This window comes from Triticum aestivum, chromosome 6A, assembly GCF_018294505.1.
Source record: "Triticum aestivum cultivar Chinese Spring chromosome 6A, IWGSC CS RefSeq v2.1, whole genome shotgun sequence".
NCBI lineage: Eukaryota > Viridiplantae > Streptophyta > Magnoliopsida > Poales > Poaceae > Triticum > Triticum aestivum.
The window spans coordinates 80744186-80770551 of record NC_057809.1 but is presented as its reverse complement, the minus strand read 5'-3'; the positions used below and the strand labels follow the sequence as shown (position 1 = coordinate 80770551).

Sequence of the window (26366 nt, the reverse complement as noted above, 5' to 3'; positions counted from 1 at the left end):
GGAGAACTAGATGGGAGAAGGTTTTCCCCTCTGATCCTTGGCCTCCATGGTATGGGAGGGGCGAGAGCCCCTCTGAGATTGGATCTATCTCTCTGTTTCTCTCTGGTTCTGCGTTCTGTTCTGGCTCTGTTTCACCATTTCGTATATATATATGGAGATCCGTAACTCCGATTGGCCTGAAACCTTCATCGTGATTTTTTCCGAATATTAGCTTTCTTGTGGAAAAAGAAGAGCGTCAACCGCCTTACGGTGGGCTCACGAGGGTAGGGGCGCGCCCCCTGCCTCGTGACCACCTCGGGCACTGGTTCGCGTTGATTTTCCTTCCGAATTTTCCATATTTTCCAAAAATAAGCTCCGTCCGTTTTTACCCCGTTTGGACTCCGTTTGATATGGATATTCTGCGAAACCAAAAACATGCAACAGACAGGAACTGGCACTGGGCACTAGATCAATATGTTAGTCCCAAAAATAATATAAAAAATTTGCCAAAAAGTATATGAAAGTTGAATAATATTGGCATGGAACAATCAAAAATTATAGATACGACGGATACGTATCAGCCTCCATGGCACGGGAGGGGCGAGAGCCCCTCCGAGATTGGATCTGTCTCTCTGTCTCTCTCTGTTTCTGCGTTCTCCCCTGGCTCTGTTTCACCGTTTCGTGTATATATGGAGATCCGTAACTCGGATTGGCCTGAAACCTTCGCCGTGATTTTTTTTCCGAAAATTAGCTTTCTTGCGGCAAAAGAAGAGCATCAACCGCCTTACGGGTGGCTCATGAGGGTAGGGGCGCGCCCAGGGGGGCAGGCGCGCCCCCCTGCCTCGTGACACCCTCGGGCACCGTCTTGCGTGGATTTTTCTTCCGAAAATTTCCAAATATTCCAAAAAGTATCTCCGTCCGTTTTTATCCCGTTTGGACTCCATCTGATATGGATATTCTGCGAAACCAAAAACATGCAACAAACAGGAACTAGCACTGGGCACTGGATCAATATGTTAGTCCCAAAAATAGTATAAAAAGTTGCCAAAAGTATATGAAAATTGTAGAATATTGGCATGGAACAATAAAAAATTATAGATACGACGGAGACGTATCAGAGAGCTTGTGAGCTTTACATGATTTTCTTCCAACATCCCATAATTGCTAGATAGCAACTCAAGTTGAGCCCTTAGCTCAACATTCTCCTTCAATATGGATGCTTCACAAGAGATAGAGTTAGTAGCACAAGCATCATAATTATCAACAAGAGGAGAAGACAACTTGGCAAGCTCTTTTGAATAAGAAGCTTTACGTTGAGCATGAGACTAGGTGAGTTTGATGAGCTCACCCTTAATGACCCTTAAGCCATTTTCGAGGTGCTCAAAGTCCTCAAGGAGTTTAGCATGTGCAACTTCAAGCTCCTCATTTTTAGTTTCAAAATCATTGGCCACCTCAAGAGCTCTATCACGAGATTCCCTCACTCTAGGTAATTCTAGAGCAAAAGTCTCCTCAAGAGATTCCTTGGTGGTTTGTTCAAGTTCAAGAGCTTGAGAGAGGTCCGCAATCTCATTAGCGTAATCACGCTCATGACCTTCCATTTGATCAATGGTGACCTCATGCTCCTCAAGACGAGATTCCAACTCATCAATATATTTCTTGCCCTCAATGGCAATGGACATGATTTCCATAAAGTTGGAACGGGCAATTTTATTTTTATGAAGAGAATTAAAAATCATTTCCCCCTTAATTTTTAAGGAGGCAACGTTATCATTCTCTTCATCATTATCCTCATCATCATTAGCATTAACATCATCATCAAGAGACATGTTGGGGTTCAAAATAGGAGATACCTTTGAAGACTTAGCCATAAGGCATAAAGCAATAGATGATGATGTAGGATCCCTTGAAGCACCATTTGAGACCACATCTTGTTCCATGGAGTGTTGGGTTTCCTCTACATTGTTAGCACAAAAACTCGAGGAAATACATGCATTTTTATCATGGCAACAAGATATAGCAAGCATATCATTATGAGATTTAGTCAAGCAATTTCTACATGATATGCACGGACTATCAACACAAGCATGTGAAACATGTAAGGTGCACGAAGTGTTAAAGTCCCAAGATGGAGCATTGCAACAAGATAGTGATGAAGAGCCATCAACAATAAGCACACTATTATCATTGCAATAACCAACACTACTCACCATAACATTACCTTGTGGCAACCCACATGTAGGTGAAGTAGAAGAAGTTGAGAAGGCAACACGGCCGGAGGTGGAGGGAGAAAAATTATCCCCACAAATCTTGGACACACCATATTTATCTTGAAGCTTTGTCCACAACTCATGAGCATCCTGGAACGGCATGAGTTGAAATATAACTACATTGCTCAAAGCATCGAAAAGCACATTAGAAGCTTGAGCATTGAGATAAGAGTTTTTCTCATCATCTAAAGATAATCTTTGGGGATCCTTTGGAGGAGAAAAACCCATATCTACAATTCGCTCTAAATTTGGGTCTATAACCCTAAAGAGATTAAGCATGCGAACTACCCAAACATCAAAAATTGTGCCATCGAAACTAAGAGTGTTAGAGAATCCTAAACCCCTAGTAGACATCCTTACTCTCTAGGCGGTTAAGCCCTAAAAGGAGAGACGAGGCTCTGATACCAATTGAAAGATCGTGGATGTCGCCTAGGGGGGTGAATAGGCGCTTTAAAATAATTACGGTTTAGGCTTGAGCAAATGCGGAATAAACCTAGTGGTTAATTTGTGAAGCACAAAACCTACAACAACTAGGCTCACCTATGCGCACCAACAATTTATGCTAAGCAAGATAAACAACTAAGTGATAGCAAGATATATGACAAGAAACAATATGGCTATCACAAAGTAAAGTGCATAAGTAAAGGGCTCGGGTAAGAGATAACCGAGGCACGTGGAGACAACGATGTATCCCAAAGTTCACACCCTCGCGGATGCTAATCTCCGTTTGGAGCGGTGTGGAGGCACAATGCTCCCCAAGAAGCCACTAGGGTCCCCGTAATCTCCTCAAGCCCTCGCACAATGCAAGATGTCGTCATTCCACTAAGGGACCCTTGAGGGCGGTCACCGAACCCGTACACTTTGGCAACCCTTGGGGGCGGTCACCGGTACCCGTCAAATTGCTCGGGGCGATCTCCACAACCTAATTGGAGACCCCGACGCTTGCCCAGAGCTTTACACCACAATGATTGAGCTCCGGACAACACCAACCATCTAGGGCGCCAAGGCACCCAAGAGGAACAAGCTCTAGGGTGCCCAAACACCCAAGAGTAATAAGCTTCTCAAACTTCACTTCCACGTATCACCGTGGAGAACTCAAACCGATGCACCAAATGCAATGGCAAGGGCACACGGAGTGCCCAAGTCCTTCTCTCTCAAATCCCACCGGAGCAACTAATGCTAGGGAGGAAAATGAGAGGAAGAACAAGAAGGAGAACACCAAGAACTCCAAGATCTAGATCCAAGGGGTTCCCCTCACATAGAGGAGAAAGTGATTGGAGGAAATGTGGATCTAGATCTCCTCTCTCTTTTCCCTCAAAAACTAGCAAGAATCCATGGAGGGATTGAGAGTTAGCAAGCTCAAAGAAGGTCAACAATGGGGGCAAAAACGAGCTCAAGAGATAGGGAACCATTGGGGAAGAAGACACCCTTAAATAGGTCCCCACGAATCTGCCCATTATGTGCAGAAAAACATAGGAGCGGTACAACCGCTACGAGCACCGGTACAACCGGTAACAGGCAATAAGTGGTACAACCGGCCCACAGCCGCCCAACAACTGCACCACAACAGAGACCAGTCCGGTGGTAGAGCGGTACATGACCGGTACAACCTCCGGACCAATTCTGGAGCGGTACAACCGCTCCGAACACCGGTTGTACAACCTCTCTATGGGGCGGTACAACCTCTCTATGTAAAACAGACAATATCAAAACAACCACAACTTTCGCATACGAGCTCCGAATTCGCCGAAATCAAGTTTGTTGGAAAGCTAGTGACAAGGGCTAACACAATCTTGATAGAAATATCAAGAAAAGGCAAATTAGAAAAGGCCCATAAGAAAATGGTGAGAACCCTTCATCGGATAAGACCGGTAAAACCTCCAACACCAAAAACGCAAAAGAAGATGCAAATGAAATCGGTTTTCGATGAACTCGAGCTTGTCAAGAAGATGACCATGAGATCCAAATCTCACAAGGAGAGAACCAAACAAGAACCAAGAGAGATGATGCAAGGATGCAATGGTTTGAGCTCTCGATGAACGATACGATCAAGCTACTCACTAGAGAGCCCCCCTTGATAGTACGGCAATCGATCCTACAACCCGGTCTCCCAACTACCACCATGAGACCGGTAAAATAGAAAACCTATCAAGGGAAAACATTTTTCTTGCACATAGTCCACTTGAGCTAGATGATGAAGATCTTGACTTCCTCAAGTTGGACCATCTTTCTTGATTGTGTTGGCTCGATGAAGACTAGTTGATTGCTCCCCCATACTCCACTATGGGTGAGTCACTCTTCGGCACATATTCACAATTCCATTGACACCACAATGGACGGCAAGCTTCAAGCTTGATTGCTCCCCCATACTCCATTATGGGTGAGCCACTCTTCATGTTGCTTCACTTGAACTTGCATACTGCAAACTTGATGACGCTCACCACTTGATGTCATCCTCCATGGGTTGTATGAGATCTTCCACTTGACGCAAGACCATGGAAACATACCTAACCCTACAAAGAACTCTCACGTAGACCATGGGTTAGTACACAAAGCGTAATGGACAATGCTTACCATACCATGGGATCACTTGATCCCTCTCGGTACTTCTTCTACGCTTTGTGAGTTGATCAACTTGATTCACTCTTGACTTAGTCTTGATCAACCTTGAATCTTTCCAACTCTCTTCATTTGGATGATGTCTTGAAGGTAAACATGAATGATCACACAACCTTCTTCTTCAAGACATGCTTGCAATAAGCTCAACTCACACATGACCAATCTTTGGATAATTCCTTGGAACGCACTTTGGCCATCTCATAAACTCCTTGAAACCAACACATGGACTTCAAGACAATCCTATGGACAAATCCTTCAAATATAACTCAAGGCAACTGTTAGTCCATAGAGATTGTCATCAATTACCAAAACCACACATGGGGGCACCGCATGTCCTTTCGCCGTGCGTTCGGTACTTGGATCGGTCGGATCGTGAAGACGTTCGACTACATCAACCGTGTTCTCATAACGCTCCCGCTTACGGTCTACGAGGGTACGTGGACGATACTCTTCCCTCTCATTGCTATGCATCACCATGATCTTGCATGCGCGTAGGAAATTTTTGAAATTACTACGTTCCCCAACACCTAGAAGGCAGCCGCGACAGGATCTCCATGATGAAGTCGTCGGTGAGGCCGGTCACCGGGTTCCTCCTCCTCGCCCGCTTCCTGGATCTCTTCTTCGCATGTCCACTGACAAGACCTGCCAGACGTGGAGCATTTCGTCGGGGGGGGGGGGGGGGGGTAGAACGAGAAATCAGCCGCAACCTCCAAAATCGGTACGAGGATGCGGGAGGCCTTGGCTTGAGGATGATTACGGCGGGTCGGGCCGTGTCATGCCATGCCGGCCCGTCTGGCCAGCTCTGAGTTGGAGGAGACGTGTCAGACTCAGTGCGCCAAAGACCGAGCATGTGTGTGTGTGTAAAGTCGTCATATGAATGAAATGGAAAATAAGAACTTTTCTTTTGATTGTTGTTTTTGCAAGAATCTTTGGATTACCAAAGTCCATGTTATATTAGACTAGCGCTATACATGAGCGGTTGTCTATCTCAAAATCCAACAAATTTATTTTAAACATTGGGAAAGTTCAAGTCAATTGTGTTCTCTTTTCCCCGTGAAATAGAAAAAAAATCGTTACCCTTAACCTATCAAACTATCTACATCTCTTCCACCACTCAAAGCAATTTTAATCATCTCTACTATTAAAGGGACATTTGTCGATTTTGCTTCCATCGCTTTCACCCCTCCCATCGATACATTCCCTCTCCCACCATTTTTTTTCAAGCCACGCGATAACCACATTGTTTTTCCGTGAACCGACACCGACCTCCTTGTTTATGGGGATAGAAATCTCTTGCAAATAAATCAATACTAATCAAATAAAGTGCCGATAGCAAGAAGTCCCTTACAAGCAATCAATAAAATCAACTCACATAGTTGTGCGTACACAATCTCAAACACATCATATATTTCCTTACATTTTGCATATGAATTCCCTTCCCACAACATATCTCAATCTCAAACTGATCAAATTTTTCTATGATGAACCACTAGAATAAAGTTTGCCCCCGTTACAACGCACGAGTATTTAGCTAGCCACCAATGAATTTGCACTGATGATACTTAATCACAAAGAACAAAAAAATGATGATAAATATAACATTAAAACACAATTTTAAGCCTATAAAACACATAAAAATCAAAATAAGGGAGATAATAATTTCATAAAAAACAGAAGAAATACCCCCTAGTGCATGAAGCTGTCCTAAGAACTGGAAATACGAACGAAATAAAACTTGGTTTTCTAGGAAACCAATTATTATTAAAACCAATGTTTCTGATTTCTTGAAATAGTTCTAAAAAGGAAATTAATGTAAATAAACTAGGGAAGCAAGATACATTAGAAATCAGCAATTTCCTAGGGAAGTTAGGGAAAACCTTCACTGAAATCCATGGTTTTCTTGCGAGAAAATGTGGTAGTATTTCAGAAATATTTATGTTATTTCTTTAGTCTATTGCTTGATCTCTTTTAAAGTTTCATATATTTAATTAAGGTTTCGTTTGTCCACCGGATGCCATTTGGCAAACCATAACCACGTCATAACCAACATTATCCTTTACATATATAAAACTAGATCTGCAAAGAACTAAGATTTGAGAGAGCAAGATATTCACTTTGGAGTCATATAATAAAGTTAAATGAGTTGTGCTCAGATGTTCAGACACAGGGTAATTGCACCTTTACCCACTAGAATCAAAACCAACGCAACGGCAAAAATGCTACACTTACAGAACTCTAGTACGGACTGGGTTTACGGATTGCTCTCTCGCCAACCAGCCCCTCTTGATTTTCGCTGGTGGGACCTCTCCTCCCTAATCTTCTCCAACCAGAGCTCTTCTGTGAGTCCGTAACAGAAATCCTGCTAGAATACGCCCGCAAGTCTAGCATTCTCAACGCAACGGTGTATTTCTATGCTTGCATTGACCGTATAACATGCAAAGAAAAATGTAAACTACTCGGTTTCAGAGTTAACTGGTTAATTTATACTTCACTAGTATTTGAGAGACCAAAACTAAATCAGTGTTTCTATTTCTTTTCATCTTGTGAAAACTTTATGTAAACTGCAACTACGTACTAAACTTCACATAACCAATATTTCCAGACACAACTCGCGAACAAATAAGTACTACTCTTTTGTCAATTAATTCTGATCGGAGGGACTACATTCTATATTGGAAAATGTTTGTGGCCGGGGCATCGACCGAACGTTGCGCCTGACGCGTTCACGCGTGGACGCTTCTAGCGAAGCAACCGACGACATGTGTACGATGCGGGGCCCATCTACGTTGCCTATATTCTCTTTCTTCCACCTCTCGCATATTCTTTCTCTCTCTCTTCCTGTCGCACATGCTACCCTCTTGTGCCTGCTGCTCCTCCGCTTCTTCCTCCCCCTTATATCCAGCATGCGGCCGCACATCCCAGGCTCTCGCCCGCGTGCTCCCCTTCCCCTGCTACAACCAAGCGCCAAGGGCCAGCTGTGGTCCAAGCTTCCTTGTCGGGCTTCTGTAGCTGGCAGCGGCGCTCCAGCGACGAACTTTTTTTTTTGCCTCAACCGAAACGGTGCTGTGAAACGACGATGAGGGCAATGCTACAACCGGCTTTGACGAAAGCTACAGCCGAAGAGTAGAAAAGGCTACAATCGACCACGGTGCACCGGCAAAAGCTGGAACCAGAGACAAAAAAGGCTACAACCACCGATACAAGTGTTGCAACTGTTGGCAAAAATGCTTCAACCATCAACGGGGAAGCTTCAACCAGCCACTGTTAAATTGAAAAGTTGCAACTGTTACAAAAAAAGCTTCAACCAAAAGATATACAAAGTTTCAACCGGGCACTGCAAGACGAAAAAAGTTGCAACCGTTTACAAAACAAGCTTCCATCGTAGATGAAAAAAGCTTCAATCAACAAGGTGGAAAGCTTCAATCCGCGAAAAAAGCTTCAAACGACATGGGAAAAGCATCGGTCGGTGTGAGAAAAGCTTCAACTATACGCCAATGGCGCGAGCGGTGACATTGAGAGCTGCGGCCAGCGGCACGACAGTGCAACGATGGATGTGCTATGACGGCGACTGCTAGGTGCTGCAATGACAGAGGGTGTTGGCGTGCTACAAGACGACGCCATTTTTGCTATGAGGGGGGGGGGGCTTTCCCGCTGTACCGGCGATGACGAATGATGTGACGATGACCGACGGCGATGAGGATGGCGAGCGCATCCAGCAGCGTGGGGCGATGGAGGAAGGAGATCCAGGCGAGGGGGCGGTGGGCTGGTGGCTAGCGGGTGGGAGGATGTCCAGGCGAGGGAGGGCAATGCGCGCAGCGTGAGGAAAGAAAGTACGAGATGGGGCAAGTCAACGCGAGCAAGATCGGACGGTAGGGCTCGTTGCATCGAGCAGCTGGGGTGCGACCATCCCAACTATTGGGCCGGCGCGCCGGGGCCTAAGCACTCGCTATCTCAAAATATAAGGTCTTACTAAAAGTCTACTCCCTCCTTCCATCTATATAGGGCCTAATGCGTTTTTTAAGACCGCCTTTGACTATTGACAAGATTAATAGTACATGACATGCACAATCTGAAAATTATATCATTGAAAGATCCTTTCACATACGAATTTAACGATGTGCTTTGTGTAAGTTGCATGTCATATATTATTGCTTTAATATTTGGTCAATGTTAGCCTCGAAAAACGCATTAGGCCCTATATAGATGGAAGGAGGGAGTAATATTTTGTGCTAGCCACATAATGATTCAATAAAATTTCAAAAAATTTGAAACGTTGAGGCTCTCACAATCGAATGAACGAGACTTTCCGCCTGCTAGTATAGAAATCGAACACCATGTGCTCGTGCTCATATCCATACATCCACCCAGGAAAAAAGGAGCGAAAAAAAAAACAAGAAACAAAAGCGAGGCCAGAGAAAAGAGAGCCGCCAAACGACGGGCGTTCGTCCCTCTTCTCTGCCGACCAAAACCCTAAACCCTAGCCCGACTAACCCCCTCCCCCTCCTCCTCCGGCGGCGGCGCCAGCCACCGGCAGCACACAAACCGGGCGAAGATGCCGCTGGGGCAGCGCGCCGGGGACAAGAGCGACTCCCGCTACTGCGGGGTCGAGGTGCTCGACTTCCCCGCCGGCGACGGCCTCCCCGCCGTCCTCACCCACTCCCTCTCCTCCGCCTTCGACTTCCTCCTCGCCCCGCTCGTGAGTCTCCCTCTCTCCCGCTGCTACCGCCGCCGCCGTTTTCTCGCGTCCTCCCTCTGAAACGGAGGCTTATCTGCCTTGCCCCTCTCTGTGCAGGTCGATCCCGACTACCGGCCCACGCCCGGCGCCGTCCTGCCGGTGGCGGCCTCGGACCTCGTCCTCAGCCCGTCCCAGTGGAGCAGCCACATCGTCGGGAAGATCAGCGAGTGGATTGATTTGGATTCCGAGGACGAGCAGCTCCGGCTCGACTCGGAGCTCACGCTTAAGCAGGAGATCGCCTGGGCGACTCATCTCTCCTTGCAGGTCCATCCACTCGACAACACATTGCTCATTATTTGTTTCTATCAGTCTAATTTCAATCAGTTGGTTTTACAGATTATTTATTAGTATTACACCGAGCACTGTAAATGGTAACTGCAATAACATACTCCCTCCATCCGAAATTACTTGTCACGGCAAATGGATAGAAATGAATGTATTTATAAAACTAAAATACATCTAGATACATCCATTCCTGTGAAAGTAATTCCGGATGGAGGGAGTATGAATTATCTAGTTATGCCGTTCAACATTGTTGGGGTGCCTATCGACTCTGAAGAACTAGAAACATGGATAATTCCTGTCCAGTTGACCGTCCTTGGATTCCTTAACTGCATTACTTTATTAAGCTTCTTATGCATTATTAGAAAACAAGTCTCTACAAAAGATCTGAATTCGTGGCGCATTTCCTTGCAGGCGTGCGTTATTCCTCCTCCCAAGAGATCAACCTGTGCCAATTATGCTAGAGTTGTAAATAATATTTTGCAAGGCCTGACCAATATGCAGGTATCGCCCTCCCTATCCAATTTCATCTTTCAGTTGTTGAATAGGTGCCTTATTTTAAAATACTTTGTCGACATCTAACTTTTATTTGCTCTGTTTCTTTCTTAAGTTGTGGCTTAGGATACCTCTGGAGAAGTCTGAATCTATGGAAGAAGACCGTGACAAAGTAAATAATAATAACCCCACGGTAAATGTTTGTTCTACCAAGCCTAGCAGGGGGTGCCTAGCGCGCATTCAAGGCTAGCAAGCTGGCTAGGCGTTTGTCTGCCAGAGCAAAATGCTGCAGTCTGTTGATGGCTAAGTATACACACTGCTGCGTAACTCAATTGTTATTTGTTTTCTTAAATTACAGAGTGAAACGGTAGACTCGTGGGAATGGTGGAATTCATTCAGACTGTTATGCGAGCATAGCAGTCAACTGTATGTAGCACTTGATATCTTGTAAGTGATGATCTTGCATTGTCACACCAAAAAATTTCTTGCAAAATAAAGATTTCACTCTAATTTAGTAATTTCATCTATAATGCTAAAGCTTTGGTATCCCTTAAAAATGTTGTCTATTCACTTATCAGGAGCTCGCTGCCATCAATGAACTCTCTAGGGCGCTGGTTTGGGGAGCCTGTAAGAGCTGCGATTCTTCAAACAGATGTAATCATACAACTTAATCAGTCCATCTTGATGTGCAATCACCTCCCTCCTGGGGTATTACAATAGGCCGTGCATGTTTGCAGCACTAAATAATTTTCCATCTGCAGGCTTTTCTAACAAATGCAAGAGGTTATCCTTGCTTGTCCAAACGCCACCAGACTCTGCTTACTGGTTTTTTTAACCATTCAGTTCAGGTAGGTTCTTTATTATGCTTCTTTATATTAAAGCATTTTTCTTCTTCGCATAACAGCATAGCCTTTTGAATTAATGGCGCAATACAATACGGCAATACCTGCCCTCCTTCTAAGCTCGAGAGGCAATTGATGTGTATGTCGTGTTCTGCCTGAAGCCCTGAATTCTGATTTTGTTTAGGTAATTATCTCTGGGAGATCAAATCATAATGTTTCCCAAGTATCTGAAGGAGTGCTCTCACGTGATGAAAACCACACCGAAGGTAACTCCTGTGAACTTTCAGATTTGTTATAGTTCAGAGGGTCTTTAACTTGCACATGATTATGTAAACAATGTTTTCATTACATACATTTAAAGTGACTGCCGTACTCTAAAAAGTAAACTCTGCGAAGAGATCAAACTTAATTTCTCCTTTTTAATATGAGAAATGTGTCAAGTATTATTTTCCTGCTCTCTGAACTATATGCCTCGACTTGTGATACTTGCTGCAAAAGTGCCATTTATTTCCATTAAAATGTGACTCACTCATGCCTAAATTGTTACTTCAGATACCCCCACTCAGCATGCATTGAGCCCGTACCTTGACTACATGGCCTACCTCTATCAGAGGATGGATCCACTTCCTGAGCAAGAACGCTTTGAGGTATCCACTCTAGTAGACTTCCTCTCTCTCATGACCCATTATTTATCTTATTCACTGGCATCTTCCTTGATCTTATGTTATTTGCCTTACTCCAGATCAACTATAGGGATTTCTTGCAATCTCCTCTCCAGGTAATTACTGTTTCGCTTATTCTCAAGTTCTAATCACCTGAAAGAAATTATTCTTTCTCGTGAAGTTATGGGGCATGGGTCTCCTTTTTAACTCCATTACAATGAATGTGGCATTCACTTCCTCATAACTTGTCTATTTATTTATTTTGGCAGCCTCTGATGGATAATTTGGAAGCTCAGACGTATGAGACTTTCGAGAAAGACACTGTGAAGTATACACAGGTTACTGTCATATACTTGGAATCTGTCTATCTTTAATGCTATACATTTTGAAGAAGCAACATTGCCTTCACTTTTGTCAATAGTTTCCGTCAATACATTGTGAGAAGAAAGTTAGCTATTAAATTGAAGTATCTAAAAATACGTTCTCATTTATTTCTTCCAAACTATTGACTATATCATGGTTCTTCTACTAGTCAGTACACCCTGAAAGTATTTGAGAATTACTATAACTGGCACAAGATCAATCTTGAGATTTATGGATGCATGCTTCAGCTATCACATTTTTAACATTAGCACTTAATAGCTAATGAACCAGGTTTTGTAAATAAATCAAGGATAAAAAATCCAGCCCTTCTTTATAAACTAGGTAGTCTGGAATTCTATTTTTTTGGCTGGTTGGTCAGTCTAACAGCACTCTTCATACCAGTATCGATCTCATTGCTAATTCCTTTTTTACATCATATGAACAGTATCAAAGAGCAATCGCTAAGGCGTTGGTTGATAAGGTCTCAGATGATGAAGTTTCCACAGCTAGGACGGTACGATTGGCCCTGAACTTTGTAATCTTTTTCCTATATAAAATGGTTGCACTCCATACTTGAATCTCTTTAAACAGTGATTCATAGGGCCATGAGTTGGCAAAAGCATGCATTCATATCTTGTTTATGCATTGCCTCTTCTGCATCTGTAGCCAATCCAGCGTTATGCCTGTTTTATTTGTAATATTCCTAGGCTGAAATTGTAAACAGCTCACTGGAGCTTATTTCCTGCACCACTCATATTAAACCTACATTTTTATTTTAATGTTATATTTAGTATTTAATCATCTAATTATTCGCTGTTCCACAAAGGTCTTGATGGTTGTTGGAGCAGGCCGAGGGCCTCTCGTAAGAGCATCATTGCAGGTGAGTTCTTTTGCTCCTGACACTTGGGGTGTTACCACAAACTTTGATAAATTTGCTGGTGTTTAAATAACGTGCCTGTATTTTTTGTCGAAGAAAACTTCTTTGTTCATATTGTCCAGGAAGCTAAATAGGCTTTCATATTAAATGCAGGCTGCAGAAGAAACTGGTCGGACGCTAAAAGTATATGCAGTGGAGAAAAATCCTAACGCAGTTATTACTCTTCATGTGAGTTCTTATATTTTCAGTTTTCAAGTTATTCCATTAGACAGGGGTGTAAGCTTGTCAGTTTAGGGATCATTGATGCATCTCTTTTTCCCTATCATTGTGTTGGTAGTCTGTTTTTGCCTTGCTGCGTTAATAAAAATATATTATATGATGATCTGATTGGTTTTTGGGCACCGGTGCAGAGTTTGATCAAATTGGAAGGGTGGGAAAGCATGGTTACTATTATTTCTAGTGACATGCGGTGCTGGGATGCTCCTGAAAAAGCTGATATTTTGGTATGCTGATACTTTGTTCGAAAGTGACATTTCAAATCTCTTACCAGGCAGTCACAACTATGTCTTAACAATCTCACATGCAATTATGAACAGGTCAGCGAGTTGCTTGGGTCCTTTGGTGATAATGAGTTATCTCCTGAGTGTCTAGATGGTGCCCAAAGATTCTTGAAGCCTGATGGGATTTCTATTCCTTCATCGTACTGACCTTTTTCCCTTTTTGCATTATTATTATATAATTGAACTTCTCTGCATTCTTTCGATCCTAGGTATCCTCATATTTCTTATTATTTGATTGTTTTCATGTGTTCTGCTGCAGTTACACAAGCTTTATCCAACCAGTAACTGCATCGAAACTACACAATGATGTAAGTGCTTATGCCATCTCAGTGTGGTATCTGCAAAGTTTCGATAGAGCTTGAAGCGACTTGGTTTTTGCAGATTAAAGCACACAAAGATATTGCACATTTTGAAACGGCATATGTTGTCAAGCTACACCGAGTAGCAAGACTTGCACCTCCACAAGAGGTGAGAGACTGCACTTTCTGCTCAATATGCCCTTCATTGATCATGCCTTCCTCCAATAACTATTTCATAACGACATCTGATGATCACCTTTAAATGAGCAGGTTTTCTCTTTCGCACATCCAAACTTCTCACCAAAGGCCACCAACCAAAGGTATACCAAGTTACAGTTTGAACTACCACAAGACACGGGATCATGCCTTGTGCACGGTATGCAGCTGTACTTGCCATTCAGTTTTCTATTCTGTAAAGCTATTCATATATCACTCTAACTCTACTTATCCAATCATTTTGGCAGGATTCGCTGGATATTTTGATGCCGTACTATATAAAGATGTCCATCTAGGAATTGAGCCGAACACATGTACACCAAACATGTTTAGCTGGTAAGTAGCAAACTGTCAACCCACTGCTCTTAAAAACCAGCAGCAATATTTTCCAAATCCTGCAATTTAGTCATAATTTTGACATATTATGAACATTGCCAGGTTCCCAATCTTTTTCCCACTGAGGAAGCCCATATACGTGCCGTCAGAGTCGCCCATAGAAGTGCACTTTTGGCGATGCTGTGGTGCCACCAAGGTCAGTGTGGTTTCCATCGCTGTCGATCCTTTGATAAATGAATCCTTATCCGCTGTTATTTCAGGTGTGGTACGAGTGGGCTCTGGTGGCTCCGTCTCCATCCCCGATCCATAACAGCAATGGCCGGTCATATTGGGTCGGTCTATAAGTTGGAAAATCAGAATACTCTGTGTCGGTTTTTTGAGAGAGAAGAAATTGTCGATCATATGCTTGGTTTTTTAGTGTGTCCAGCTACCTGGGTCAAAGAAACAGATCTTAGAACCTGGATACAGGCACATGCTGTAACTCGCAAGCTTTTGCTTTGTAACATCTTTTACTTATTGTTGTTGCCGCGCTAATCCTTGTGCGTGCTAGGGTTTTAGGTGCTGAGCTCGTCATCAGTTTTGACATTGCCTTTTCTGTTCTTGAGGTGAACATGCGGAGACGCAGATCTAGTTTCGTGCTAGGGTAGTCAAAATGTGTTTCTTTCGTTTGGGATGCAAAGCAAGTGGCTTTACTGTAGAATCACAAACATGCATAGGGTTTGCTACTCAAATATATTTCTCGATGCTTGGGAAATAACAATTTAGTTGTTGTCACTCCTATGTGCCCCCAGAGGCCAGAGCAGAGCAAAACTGCAAAAGGCATTCTCAAGTGGAGCGGCAGGGTTGCACCGTATTAAGTACTCCGTATACGGTCCTTCTTTCCCTGTTTGCCCTGCATTTTCATACAAAACTATGAGGATATACGTGATTGTTTAGAGGTGTACACCTGCGCTTGTTTTCGTGCTCTCTGATGGCGTCTATTCTTGCTGAGATAGCCTCATCGTTTATTTCTTTTTTAATTAAACATGTATTCTTGCTGGATGGACTCCCCACCCCACCCCCGCGCGGCCCATTGCCCATGATAGTTGAATAAAAGCTCTAATTTCCCTGCAAAAAAATCATACGTAAAAAGAATAAGTAGAAAAATCGGTATATTCTCACAACACATTAGTATGTTGGTCATATAAATAAAAAAATAAGAAAAAATATTTCAAAACATGGTCAGTAGTATACTATGTACACACATTTTTACGTCAGAATATCTGCAACTTTGTGTTTTTCAAAAAACATACCAAAATTAGAGGAAAACTTGTTTGTTTTAGTATTGCAGAAGATCACATGTTCTTGCAACATCCTTGAGGCATTTGCAATTAATCCGAATCAATATATCCAAAAGTTTTTATCCCCCCCACCTCCCATCTTACCTTTTTTATAGTATTCAAAATTATACTACAACGATTGATATTTATTCTTTTTTTCCTAATTAGAATTAGCAATTTTATTTACTCCGACTCCGTGTTATGTTCCCCTTAGTGAAATATTAATCCTCAAGTTATTAACAAATAAATTAATAAAGTCTATAATGATAGAATGAAAATACCAATAAATTCTATAGTTTTATTTTAAAACATCCTTTAGCTAAGCATATCAAAGATAACTTCATAACTTAAAACCAACATTCATGTGCATGTGTGATTCCTTTAGATTTTTTTCAAGAATAGAAAGTATTAGAGTAATATTTTGACCGAGCAGATGCCAGGCAGTACCTTATTTCGTCACCCCACTTTTATGTTCTATATCCCTCTTCCTCAAAATAAGGAAAAACCCTCTCCCACACCGACGCTGACACGCGGGCCCACACTAGGGACCAACTGTAGCTAGCGTAGAAAACCGGAAAAGAATCGAGAAGCTTCCCGAGGCACGTGGGCACTCGCCGCGGGGGAGAATAAAAGAGTCAAAATTGGAGCGCCCCCATACCCCATACGACCCGCGACGCGCACAGAAATTTCTGGTGGCAATCCTCTCCTCCCCTCCGCCCGGGGAAGAAGCCTCTCGATCCCCCGAGAAGGGGCGCGCGCCCTCGCCGATCTCCCTCCCCCGCCGAGAGATCTACAGCGAGCGAGGGCCCCAGCTCAATCCGCCGATGGAGGAGACGGCGGCCGTGGCGGCGGCGACGGAGACCGTGACGGCGACGGAGACGGGGACGCCGGAGAAGTCGTCGTACAGGTACTGGGTGCGGCAGGCCACGGGCGAGGCGGCGCCTCCCCCCGTCCCGCGGAAGCTCGACCCCTCCGCCGCCAACGGCGGCGGCGGCAACCCCAACGCCCTCGGCTCCGTCTGGAATCAGGTCAGAGGCCCTTCTCTCCACACTTACGTGCGCTGCCACTAGATAGGTGACTGGCGGCTGCCCGCGTTGCCGGATGGAATACCATGAATTAGCTCTTGTGATTAATGTCTTGTTCTGAGCCTATGATCTGATAATTAGCATACGTTTATACATTGGGATATGTCGATTCGCAGCCATAAACCTCCGTCGATCACCATGAACCCGCTCAGTCGATTTGGTATTGGCAAATCTGCAATCTCCAGTTTGCCGCCAGTGGATTGTGGGGGTGCATTCACCCTACGTGCAGGGAATTTGTTTACTGCCGCACATTGCAACACATGAGTATTGCTGTTCAACACTATATATTCTAGGACGCTGATAACTGCCACACGTGTGGCATATACGACATGCACCCACACACCGTGTGTGGTGTGAGCAGGAGGCAGCCCACACGGGCTGTGTGTGGGCGGACATTAGAATTGCCCACACGTGTGGGTGCGGCTACTTCGTGCCACATGCCCAATAAATACTACTCATCTCCATCCCGTGCGTGTGGCACGAAGCAAAAATGCCCACACGTCCTGACGCAGCTACGTTAGGTACCCCGTGGGATGATGATTTAGTTGCCATCCTGGTTGGCAGATGTAGTCATCCGGGATGGCAAGTGTAGTTGTAAAAGCATGGCAACTCTATTTGTTTTGGTTAACTATAGTTGCCATGTCTAATTTATGGTAGTTTCCGCGTGTAATCAAACCGTAGTTGCCGTGTGTGATTAACTACTTGTCACATATGGTCAAAACAGTAGTTGCCATGTGTGTTTACCTAGTTGCCACGTGTGGTCCAACCATAATTGCCATGTATTGTTAATCACAGTTGCAATGTGTGTTTATCTGGTTGCCACGTACGCGCAACTGCAGTTGCCGTGTAGCAAAGAATCACAGTTGCCATGTGTGTGTACCGAGTTGCCACGTTCGCGTAACTGTAGTTGCCATGTAGCAAAGAATCACAGTTGCCATGTGTGTGTACCGAGTTGCACGTTCGCGTAACTGCAGTTGCCATCCACAAGGTAGTAGTGTCGTGTGGGCGAAAAGCAGTTCGCCCACACGCGCATGACCTAGTTGGTGGCTGTGTGGGCGAAAAGCAGTTCGCCCATACAATGCATTCTATCTAGATATAGCTAGATATGTTAAAAAATATGTTAAACACTATTGAATATTGATGTAGATTCACAGAAAAATCAAAATATGTTAAAAAAAAAGGGAATGTTCTTGTGTTCTTGGAAGTTTGGCAACAAAGACTAGCTTTGCAGTACATAAACTTTGGTGCACTCTACAGCTCTGCTCTAGCTCATAGTACTAGTTTTACAATTGCATAAATAGAGGAATAAATATGCAAAGGGGAAAGAGATCTGATTACGCTGGGGTTTGAACTACTAGGACGATACTGTGGTCTTGTACATTTAGAGGAGCTGTGGCCGGCTTCTTACTAGTAATAATCTATGATTCTCTTGAGTTAAATAGAGATATGGAGTACACTTACGGCGGCCTCAAGAAATTCAGGAACAGCCTTATAACTTCCGAGTTTTGAGTTGTTTGGACAAATTTACTTCTATTGCTGACTCATACCATCTGCAAACTGTCCAGCTTTAGTTCTATTACCTTTGGCGTTTTTTGGTAGTTGCTGTAGCTGCCTATTTTTTTGATACCGTTATCTTCTGGGATGGTTATACTGCTAATTGCCAATCTACTATTTTCTGATATTTTTCACGTTTGCACTTGCAGGCTGGAACATGGGAGGAAAAGAACCTCAATTCATGGGCTAATGGTAGGATAAAGGTGCGTGGTTTAGCAGCCAGCTGTTTACAAAATGCTTGTCTAAAATAGTTCACTGATGTTTCCATTGTATTAAATTTCTCTGATAGTTATTAGCTCATATGTACTGTAGGATTTGCTGGGTTCTTTGGGTTCACTGGATTTCTCCACGGGGAAGGCATCCATTGATGAAGTGTCCAAATGCTCAGGCGATGTAAGCACAATGTCTGACAAGACCGTTCAATTCCATCAATTCATAACTATTTTTCATAACCTGATAACCTTTTTGCACGAAGTAATCCTGTCATGTGTAGTTTAAACAACTAACCATATCCTTGGTGGTTTAACAGGCATTTCTAGTAACGGTCCGTAATAAGAAGAGAGTAGGTTATAATTATGAACTGAGCTTGAGATTTAAAGGTAAAGCATATATCATGCCAAACATTGCATCGCTTCATTTATTTAAAATATGCATTACTCCGTTGTCGCTAACTCGTTTGCCGTAATGCTAATAGGTGAATGGCTAGTCAAGGAAGAGAAGAAGAAGGTCACTGGCCATATAGACATCCCCGAGTTTTCATTTGGTGAGCTTGATGACCTCGAGGTACAAATAACCACTACTGTTCTCTATAGTGCCTGTACCATTTATAATCAATTACTGGGTACTGGTTGTCTCAAACAATCCCTTCTGATTTCAGGCAGAAGTGAGGTTCACCGATACCCTCGAATGGGACGACAAGTCGCGGATCTGCAAGGATGTGAAGTTGTTCCTTTCACCTATAAAGGAGAAGCTGCGGACGTTCGAGCTAGAGCTGAAAGATAGGTAGTGAATGTCTACGAGTGCCGGCAGGTGCTAGGTGCTGTTTTCGGTGTTGTTACCCATTCTTGTAGCTTGGACTCTCTGTTGTGTCGGATTAAGCGTTGCTGTCTAAGACTCTCGTGGTCATGTTATTCTTGTTTCTCCGGTCAGTGTAAGATTATACGGTTGCCACATGTCCGTTGATGGCTTAGATTCTGTGTTGCTGTGCACGTTTAGTGTCATGAACCCAACAGAAACACAGATGATGATGATGATTACGATGTCTCACCAGAATATGTTGTTATCTGTCCTGTGGAGATGTTAGTTTGAGCCTTTAATGTGGAGGTGTTTAGTTAGGCTTAACTTTGATTTTGGATTTTGGCTTATGAGCCAAAAAGCATCTATTTATGTGAGCCAAAATAATCATCTATTTTGGCTTTGGCTTTTGAGAATTTTGTCCTATACCATTGCTGTAGGACCCTCTGCCCTGCCTCAATGAATGCAAATGCGGGCGAATGGCCACCCCATCTTAAAAATCAACTTCTCCCTACTTCAGATCTCAATGATTCAATTGAGTCCATAAATGTGAAAAGAAAACAGAGAAAATGATCCTTCACCCACGGGGAAGGGATGAATAGGGGACTACAAATTTTGGTTCTTTAGATATGCAATTAGGAGTATATGTTAAGCAAACAAGCAATAAGGTAAGCAGAGGAACTAGCTAATTAGCAAGCCGGCAAACCTACATACTCCCTCCGTTCCTAAATACTTGTCTTTCTAGGCATTTCAAGAATGCCTAGATACATTCATTTGAGGGACAAGTTTTCGGAGGGAATAGTAGGTAAAAGATGCGGAAAAGAACTAAACACAAGTGAGTTGACAACACGGAATTTATCCTGATGTTCACTCTTTGGGAGTGCTAATCTTCACTAGAAAGAGACAGTGCTAAATTGCAATCTAATTTATTATATACACTAAGACACTAATTGTTTGACAACTTAATGTTGTTTAAGGAGTATTTGCTAGGATTATGATGATATTTAACTTAATGTTGTTTAAGGAGTATTTGCTAGGATTATGATTTTAGGTCCGCCACTGGCTAGAAAGGTGTCGAAGCCAAAGCTTTGGAGCACCACCTAGTGGTTCATTTTATCCTCCCTTTGAGCCATCCCTAACAGATGAGACTTAAATCACTCCTGGTTGGTCTAGAGCTTCCGGATCTTGTCGCCTGTCGCCTAAGAGTCCAAATATCTAAGAATAACAAATCCTCAATGAAATCAACGGGGAACTCAAATCAATTTGGTGGTACTATGTTAAAAAAAATAGAGCTTTGGAGCTTTTAAAAATGGAGCAAGAGTAAAGAGCTCAACTCGATATAACGGGGAAGGATACCCTTGGGGAAGATAAAGTTGGCTTTATATAGCCCACATAGAAATCTGGCCGTTGGAGTGTCCCTCCCTACACCCCCGGAAAGTTCCAGAGGGAGCTTCCTTAAATTCGATCCTTGATTTTCCTTAAATTCGATCATGGTTTGGAGCTTTTGTCCCTGAATGTTTTCTGATTGTTGTAGGCAAACATACTACAGTACCGTATTATGACCTATGAAACAGAAAACTCTGCTGAAGCTATTTCTGCAATAGTGACATTTGGTGGGAAAAAGGCACAATCACACATTGTCAGTTCAATTCAACCGAATTCGAACTCATACAATCCTCACAAGATCCATCTGAGCTAGAAATGGATTCGAGGAACATAGGAAAAACAGCAAGCACAAACATCTGGCCTTTGCAGCACCCATCAAACATGAAGCAGCAGAACTACACAGCTATTGCCTAGACTCAAGTTCCTAACTTGGCTGGGGCAGGGAGGCCTGCATTGCCACGAGAGGCGACGTCGGCGAGGTGGGGGACAGGCATGATGGCACCCTCCACGAGGCCGGAGGAGTCGACGCTCTTGGTGAGAGTTGTACCATCTCCAGCGCTTGCATTCTGAGCTCTATTGGGTAACCCCTCACACACCCGATTCTCGGACCATTTCCTGTGCTCCATTTCAGGGACAGCCTGTGGCCGAGCTGATAGGATTTTGACTTGCTCTTGGAGTTCACCCTCTCAAGAATTGCATCCTGGGAGACGCCGACATCCCTGGGGCTTTGCAGACCACCTGATAAGGTTCTTTGGTAGGCCGGCCTTGCTTTCTCCACACGGAGATTATCGTTGACCTCATCAGCTTCAGTCTGAGAAGATGGCCCAGATGCCTTGTCTTCTTCTACCATGTTGGAAGGGAGAATCAGTTGGGGAGGATTGGATGGCATGATAGCAGCCGCAGCAGGGTTCTGTTTGCTATTAAGCACTGGATCTTCATAGTAGTCTTCCTTGGTGGATGAGCGTACCTGAATATGCAAAAATAAGTTGGTTAAGTGAATCGTCTTACATTTGGTAACATAGGAGCGTGTTCAGATTCAGCTGGCCCGGAAATAGTATACCTCAACTTCTTTCAGATCAACTCCATTCTCTTCTAGAAAGCTCATGAAGTTGCCAAGGTTCTCAGCACTCGGTTTGTAATGTCCACTATAAGCCCAGATGGACTGAAATGAGAAGAGATCATCAAAGCATAAGATTAGCATAATGCATCCAGTGAGAAAGCACAAGAACAAAATTATGAGTATGAAGTGACTTGGGATATGGATACAATTATTTAAGTAACAAATCACCGAGTGTGAAATCTTTGCTTAAATAGTACTAGCACTTAGATACGATGGTGGTTCTCGATAATACCTTGATAACTCCATTTTCTGCAGTAAACCTTCCAGCAGCGATAGTAGCACCTCCTGCTAAAAAGCTGGAGTGCTGGAATACACCTCTCTCTTTCTGGATATAGAAATAAGCATACAAGTTAAACATTTAGTGAAGCTAACCTTTGAAAACATAACTTAACAGTTCTCAGCAGCAGTAAAATTTTGTGAGTTATCAAACAACCTGCCCAGCATAAAGTTTCTTTGCGGTGCTCATAACAAAAATCCATTTTGTCCCTTTAGGGCCCTGGCTTGTATCTAGTGCCTCACCAGATATCTGGTGGATAATCTTTCCCTCTTTAATGATGTATTCATAGAACTCGCGCTCTTGCTGCAAAACATCAGACAGCTGTTACAGGAGTTCATGCTCAACGATTTTCTTCTAAACTTTCATGTGGCAATATGCTACGACTAATCTGAACATGTTGGCGTGCTGTGGTTAAGATAAACAATTGAAGAGAAGTATTAATGGCACAGGCTAGGGAGTTCTATAACCTCATATGTATAAAGTATTATACATAACTCAAGACTTATGAAACTTTGACCAACGATTTGCCCAACTATATGGATTATCTCATACAAATTGATACCAGCGATATTGATTTTTGTATAATGTAATCCAATAGATAAATAAATTTGAGAAGCATGTGTGTGCCTTATAATTCTGGACAGAGGGAATATGTCACGTGCAGCGCACTGCAAAAAGTGCAGAGACCAAGGATAGGTCACTTGCCCTCATGTAGATGCCAGCAGGGCCTAATCGCTGTCGAAATTAGGCTATCTCTTGCCTAACTAAATATCATCATTCCAAGAAAACCATATCAACATCTTCCTATTTTAATCCATCTGTTTCCTAACTCCTTTATCAATTGATCATGTTATTGTTAGGTTCAATAGTGACTCCTGCACGTGACAGCGCTTAGCATGGTGCCTGCCCTTCACTGTTGTCTCTAGATTCGGCACCCATGCCAACATAACCCATGTTCTCATTATGAGCAAAACATATTCTAGAAGGTGAACATGAGAAACACAAAGTCAGTGGTATTTCTTAATCGCAACCGAGGCTTGCTGAAGAAACTTGAGCGTTGAATGAATTTAGCACTCTGAAGTAGACGACGCAGCTCTCATTGGAATATTTTCAGTAAGAAAGGATAAAGATGGCACCCATTATGCAAATGATCTTACCGGACCAAGATATCTTATGCATTGCTTCTTCAGCCGAGCCCTTGGACATTCTGGAAGATCTACATCTTTTCCCTCACCAATATCAAGCCTGCATATGCAAAAAGAAAAAGAGTAAAAGACTATCAGTTTCCGTGCAAAATTTATCAAGACTTATCCTGTGGGAAAATGGGGACTACATATTGATTTGCATGATTTCGTCTGAACAGAGAGATTTTCATATGCACAATGGCAGCCATATTCTTACCAGTAGAAGAAGGGCTGGCCAGCCTGGGTCTGGCACCAGACATCATAGTAGAAATGCAGGTTATGCCCGTACCTATGTCTTGGATCAATCTACAAGAATATGACAGACGGATCTCAATTTTTTGCAAATAGAAGTCCAAGTAAAGATGAGGGCAAGCTGTGGAACTTCTATCATCGATGTTCAGAGCTGACTGACAGTCTGATCAACTGATACTGGGAAGCTTATTCCTTTCACACACACATTTGGAGAGCATAGAAAAGCAGCAAGTACTACAATACTACTGCCGTACAATACTACTGCCAAAATTAGATTAAAAAACAGTAGTAGATGCGTAGGATATTTTTGTACTCACAGCCTCGATCCAGTGCTGGAAAGCCAGCTTGAGAGCCTTGGCGTCCTTGGATAAACCCTGCCCCACCTGCAACATGCTCATGAACATGCGTTGGGGTTAAAATTACGGAGAATTACAGTAAAAAAAGAGAATGGCTTTCTTGCGGGGAAAAGGCCATCATGGCGAGCTGCCTTGTGCTGGCGATTGATGGTGCAGGGGAAGGGGATGTGTCGAGACCTTGGATGCGTTGAGGCTGACGCGGTTCCAGCGCGAGGCGGCGGTCTCCGGCTCCGGGTCGTCGTAGAAGGAGACGGTGCTGTGGTTGAGCCGCGCGAAGTCCAGCGCTTGCCACCTTGACCAATCCAAACCAGAGAAGACCGGTGAATTTTCAGCGCCCGTAACCATCAAGACAGAGCAAATCAGGCATCGACGGCACCCAAAATCAGGCTCGCGAGAGGGCAACAGCCAAGAAAAGGGCAGAATCCCAAGAAAGAAAGGGGGGTTGGGCGATTTTCTTGACCGAAATTATCAGACCACCAAGTGGAAGAAAAGAAACAGAGCAGTAATGTTTTCCTTTTGTGGAATTGGATAGGATCTGGTTACCAGAGCTCCTCGACGACGACGGCGGAGTCGGCGAGCTTGCGCCTGGTCCGGTAGCTCCGGTAGACCTTCTGCACCTTGGTCGCCGCGCCATTCGCTTCGCCTCCGGTCGCCGGCGACGGCGAGGAGGAGGCCCCCGTGCGGCTCGGCTCCCGCGAGGCGGTCTCCACGCGGTCCGGCCCGGCCGCCGGAGGAGGCATCGCAGTCTCCACCTCCATGTATACTGTCTACCGTCTACCGCCAATGGTGGTGGGCTTCTCGACTGGAGGCGGGCGGGGGATGGCCGTGCTCTTTCTCGAGGAGGGGGAGGGGGTTGGGCTGGGGAAGAAAGGGGAGGCAGCAGCTGGAATTTATGCCCGCCTGCGCTGCTGTGCGCGAGAGATAATCGGAGAGTAGTTTACTGTTGGAGCAGTGGAGCTGAGCCCATGGTACGCTGGGTCGTCTACCGGACTGTGCGTTTTGTCCCGTCGCAGCTCGTCGTCGTACGCCGCAGTTGGGCGAGGTTTCGTTTTTTTAGTAACACAAATTAATCGCAGGTGCCCGCCTACACTCAGTCTTATCATTGCACGGGTGCACATCCTATCTCTATCGGTACCTCTGAGGTATTGAGCCGACGTCACATCTTGAAAATCAATAGGACGTCACCTCTCACTAAGCAAAAGCCGTTGAAAGACTAAATAAATCTAAAAAATACGAGCATCGATGTAAGTCTTACAAAAAAGTCGACCAAAGAAGAAAGATATCCCAAAGGCACTGCATTATAAGGTGGAAAAAAGGCCCCGAACGCTGGCTTGTGCGGCGCAAGTATATGCAGCGAACACGCTGGCTTGTACAACACAAATATACGCTGCGAGGAGCCTTTTTTTAAGAACCAGGATTCGAGCCTTGGTCGGTAGCCCTGCTCCAGAAGGTCATGAGAACCATGCTTGACACACGTTCTCATCAGTGTCAGGTCTAATTCTTGAACCTTGATGGGCTGGTTCCACCAAAGGAACGTAACCATCCGAGCTCAGTTTGTCGCTGAGGTTTCATTGATGTTTTTCACTTTTAATTCCGGGTTCTTACGCGTATGGATTTGGGTGAGTTCACAAAACTTGTTCAACGAGTCGCTTTCTCTCGAAACTACCACCGTTGAGAGTCGTCGTCTCCAAGTTTCTCGAGCCGACCCAAGCCCGGTTCTTCTGCGTCGACACTACCGGCCGGAGTAGAGATGGGGGAGGCGCTCCGTGCTCTCGTGTGTATAGTAGTTGTAGGGCTTGTTTTTCCTTGGCGAGAAGCCAATGGGGAGCATGCCAACGATGCGAGAGAGCAGCGCTTGGTGGCTAGAGGCCGTGATTTTGCTGGTGGTGGTGGCGTGGCGCCAGTTGCTGTGTGGTGTCATGTCTGTGACGCTCACGGCGCCCCAAGTGGTTTTTCCTCGGCGACGGTGAGACTCGTTCAAGATAAAATCTGTTTTGAACGCGACTGTAATTCTATATTTCACTTTGGGATTCTTATAAAAGGCAGGGACTTAGGTGTTAATTGGGGGTGGGAGAGGACTCAACCATACGCAACATAGTAAAAGCGTACGTCAAGCGTTTTTCTCTCCTCCCTGGCGGCTGGAACCCTAGCCGCCGTCAGGAGAGGCCTTCTTTCAGCGCCGTCCTCCGGCGGCTCCCCTCCGCCGGCGACCTCGGTCGTCCGTGGTGGTTGTCTGTGTGTGTGTGTGTGGGGGGGGGGAGGGGGTCGCCGGATTCACGCGCGTGGA

General features: G+C 44.2%; 3 protein-coding genes across 5 annotated transcripts; 2 read left to right on the top strand and 1 right to left on the bottom strand.

Moving 5' to 3' along the window:
* The first annotated feature begins 9262 nt into the window (after window positions 1-9262).
* LOC123132175 (protein arginine N-methyltransferase 5) lies at window positions 9263-15306 on the top strand. Of its 2 annotated transcripts, none has more exons than XM_044551947.1 (22): window positions 9263-9561; window positions 9658-9864; window positions 10297-10386; window positions 10493-10549; window positions 10736-10824; window positions 10956-11031; window positions 11139-11225; window positions 11404-11485; window positions 11772-11866; window positions 11962-11997; window positions 12151-12219; window positions 12690-12758; window positions 13071-13124; window positions 13275-13349; window positions 13532-13624; window positions 13718-13821; window positions 13941-13989; window positions 14063-14149; window positions 14251-14356; window positions 14445-14532; window positions 14635-14728; window positions 14793-15306. In XM_044551947.1, the coding sequence occupies exons 1-22, from the start codon at window positions 9418-9420 to the stop codon at window positions 14874-14876; spliced, it is 1935 nt and encodes a 644-aa protein (XP_044407882.1). In that variant the 5' UTR covers window positions 9263-9417; the 3' UTR covers window positions 14877-15306. The 2 variants fall into 2 exon arrangements, with proteins under 2 accessions (XP_044407882.1, XP_044407881.1); XM_044551946.1 differs by having other exon boundaries at window positions 10493-10570.
* A 1187-nt stretch (window positions 15307-16493) lies between these two features.
* Window positions 16494-19764, top strand: LOC123132176 (uncharacterized). The gene is made up of 6 exons (XM_044551948.1): window positions 16494-16879; window positions 18640-18693; window positions 18803-18883; window positions 19020-19089; window positions 19185-19273; window positions 19368-19764. The coding sequence occupies exons 1-6, from the start codon at window positions 16676-16678 to the stop codon at window positions 19494-19496; spliced, it is 627 nt and encodes a 208-aa protein (XP_044407883.1). The 5' UTR covers window positions 16494-16675; the 3' UTR covers window positions 19497-19764.
* A 1349-nt stretch (window positions 19765-21113) lies between these two features.
* On the bottom strand, window positions 21114-24960 carry LOC123132174 (IQ domain-containing protein IQM3). Of its 2 annotated transcripts, XM_044551944.1 has the most exons (9): window positions 24623-24955; window positions 24257-24371; window positions 24041-24106; window positions 23689-23777; window positions 23445-23532; window positions 22444-22590; window positions 22243-22335; window positions 21951-22052; window positions 21114-21857 (listed from the first exon to the last, which is right to left on the bottom strand). In XM_044551944.1, the coding sequence occupies exons 1-9, from the start codon at window positions 24835-24837 to the stop codon at window positions 21315-21317; spliced, it is 1458 nt and encodes a 485-aa protein (XP_044407879.1). In that variant the 5' UTR covers window positions 24838-24955; the 3' UTR covers window positions 21114-21314. The 2 variants fall into 2 exon arrangements, with proteins under 2 accessions (XP_044407879.1, XP_044407880.1); XM_044551945.1 differs by lacking the exon at window positions 22444-22590 and having other exon boundaries at window positions 24623-24960.
* Window positions 24961-26366: the final 1406 nt, after the last annotated feature.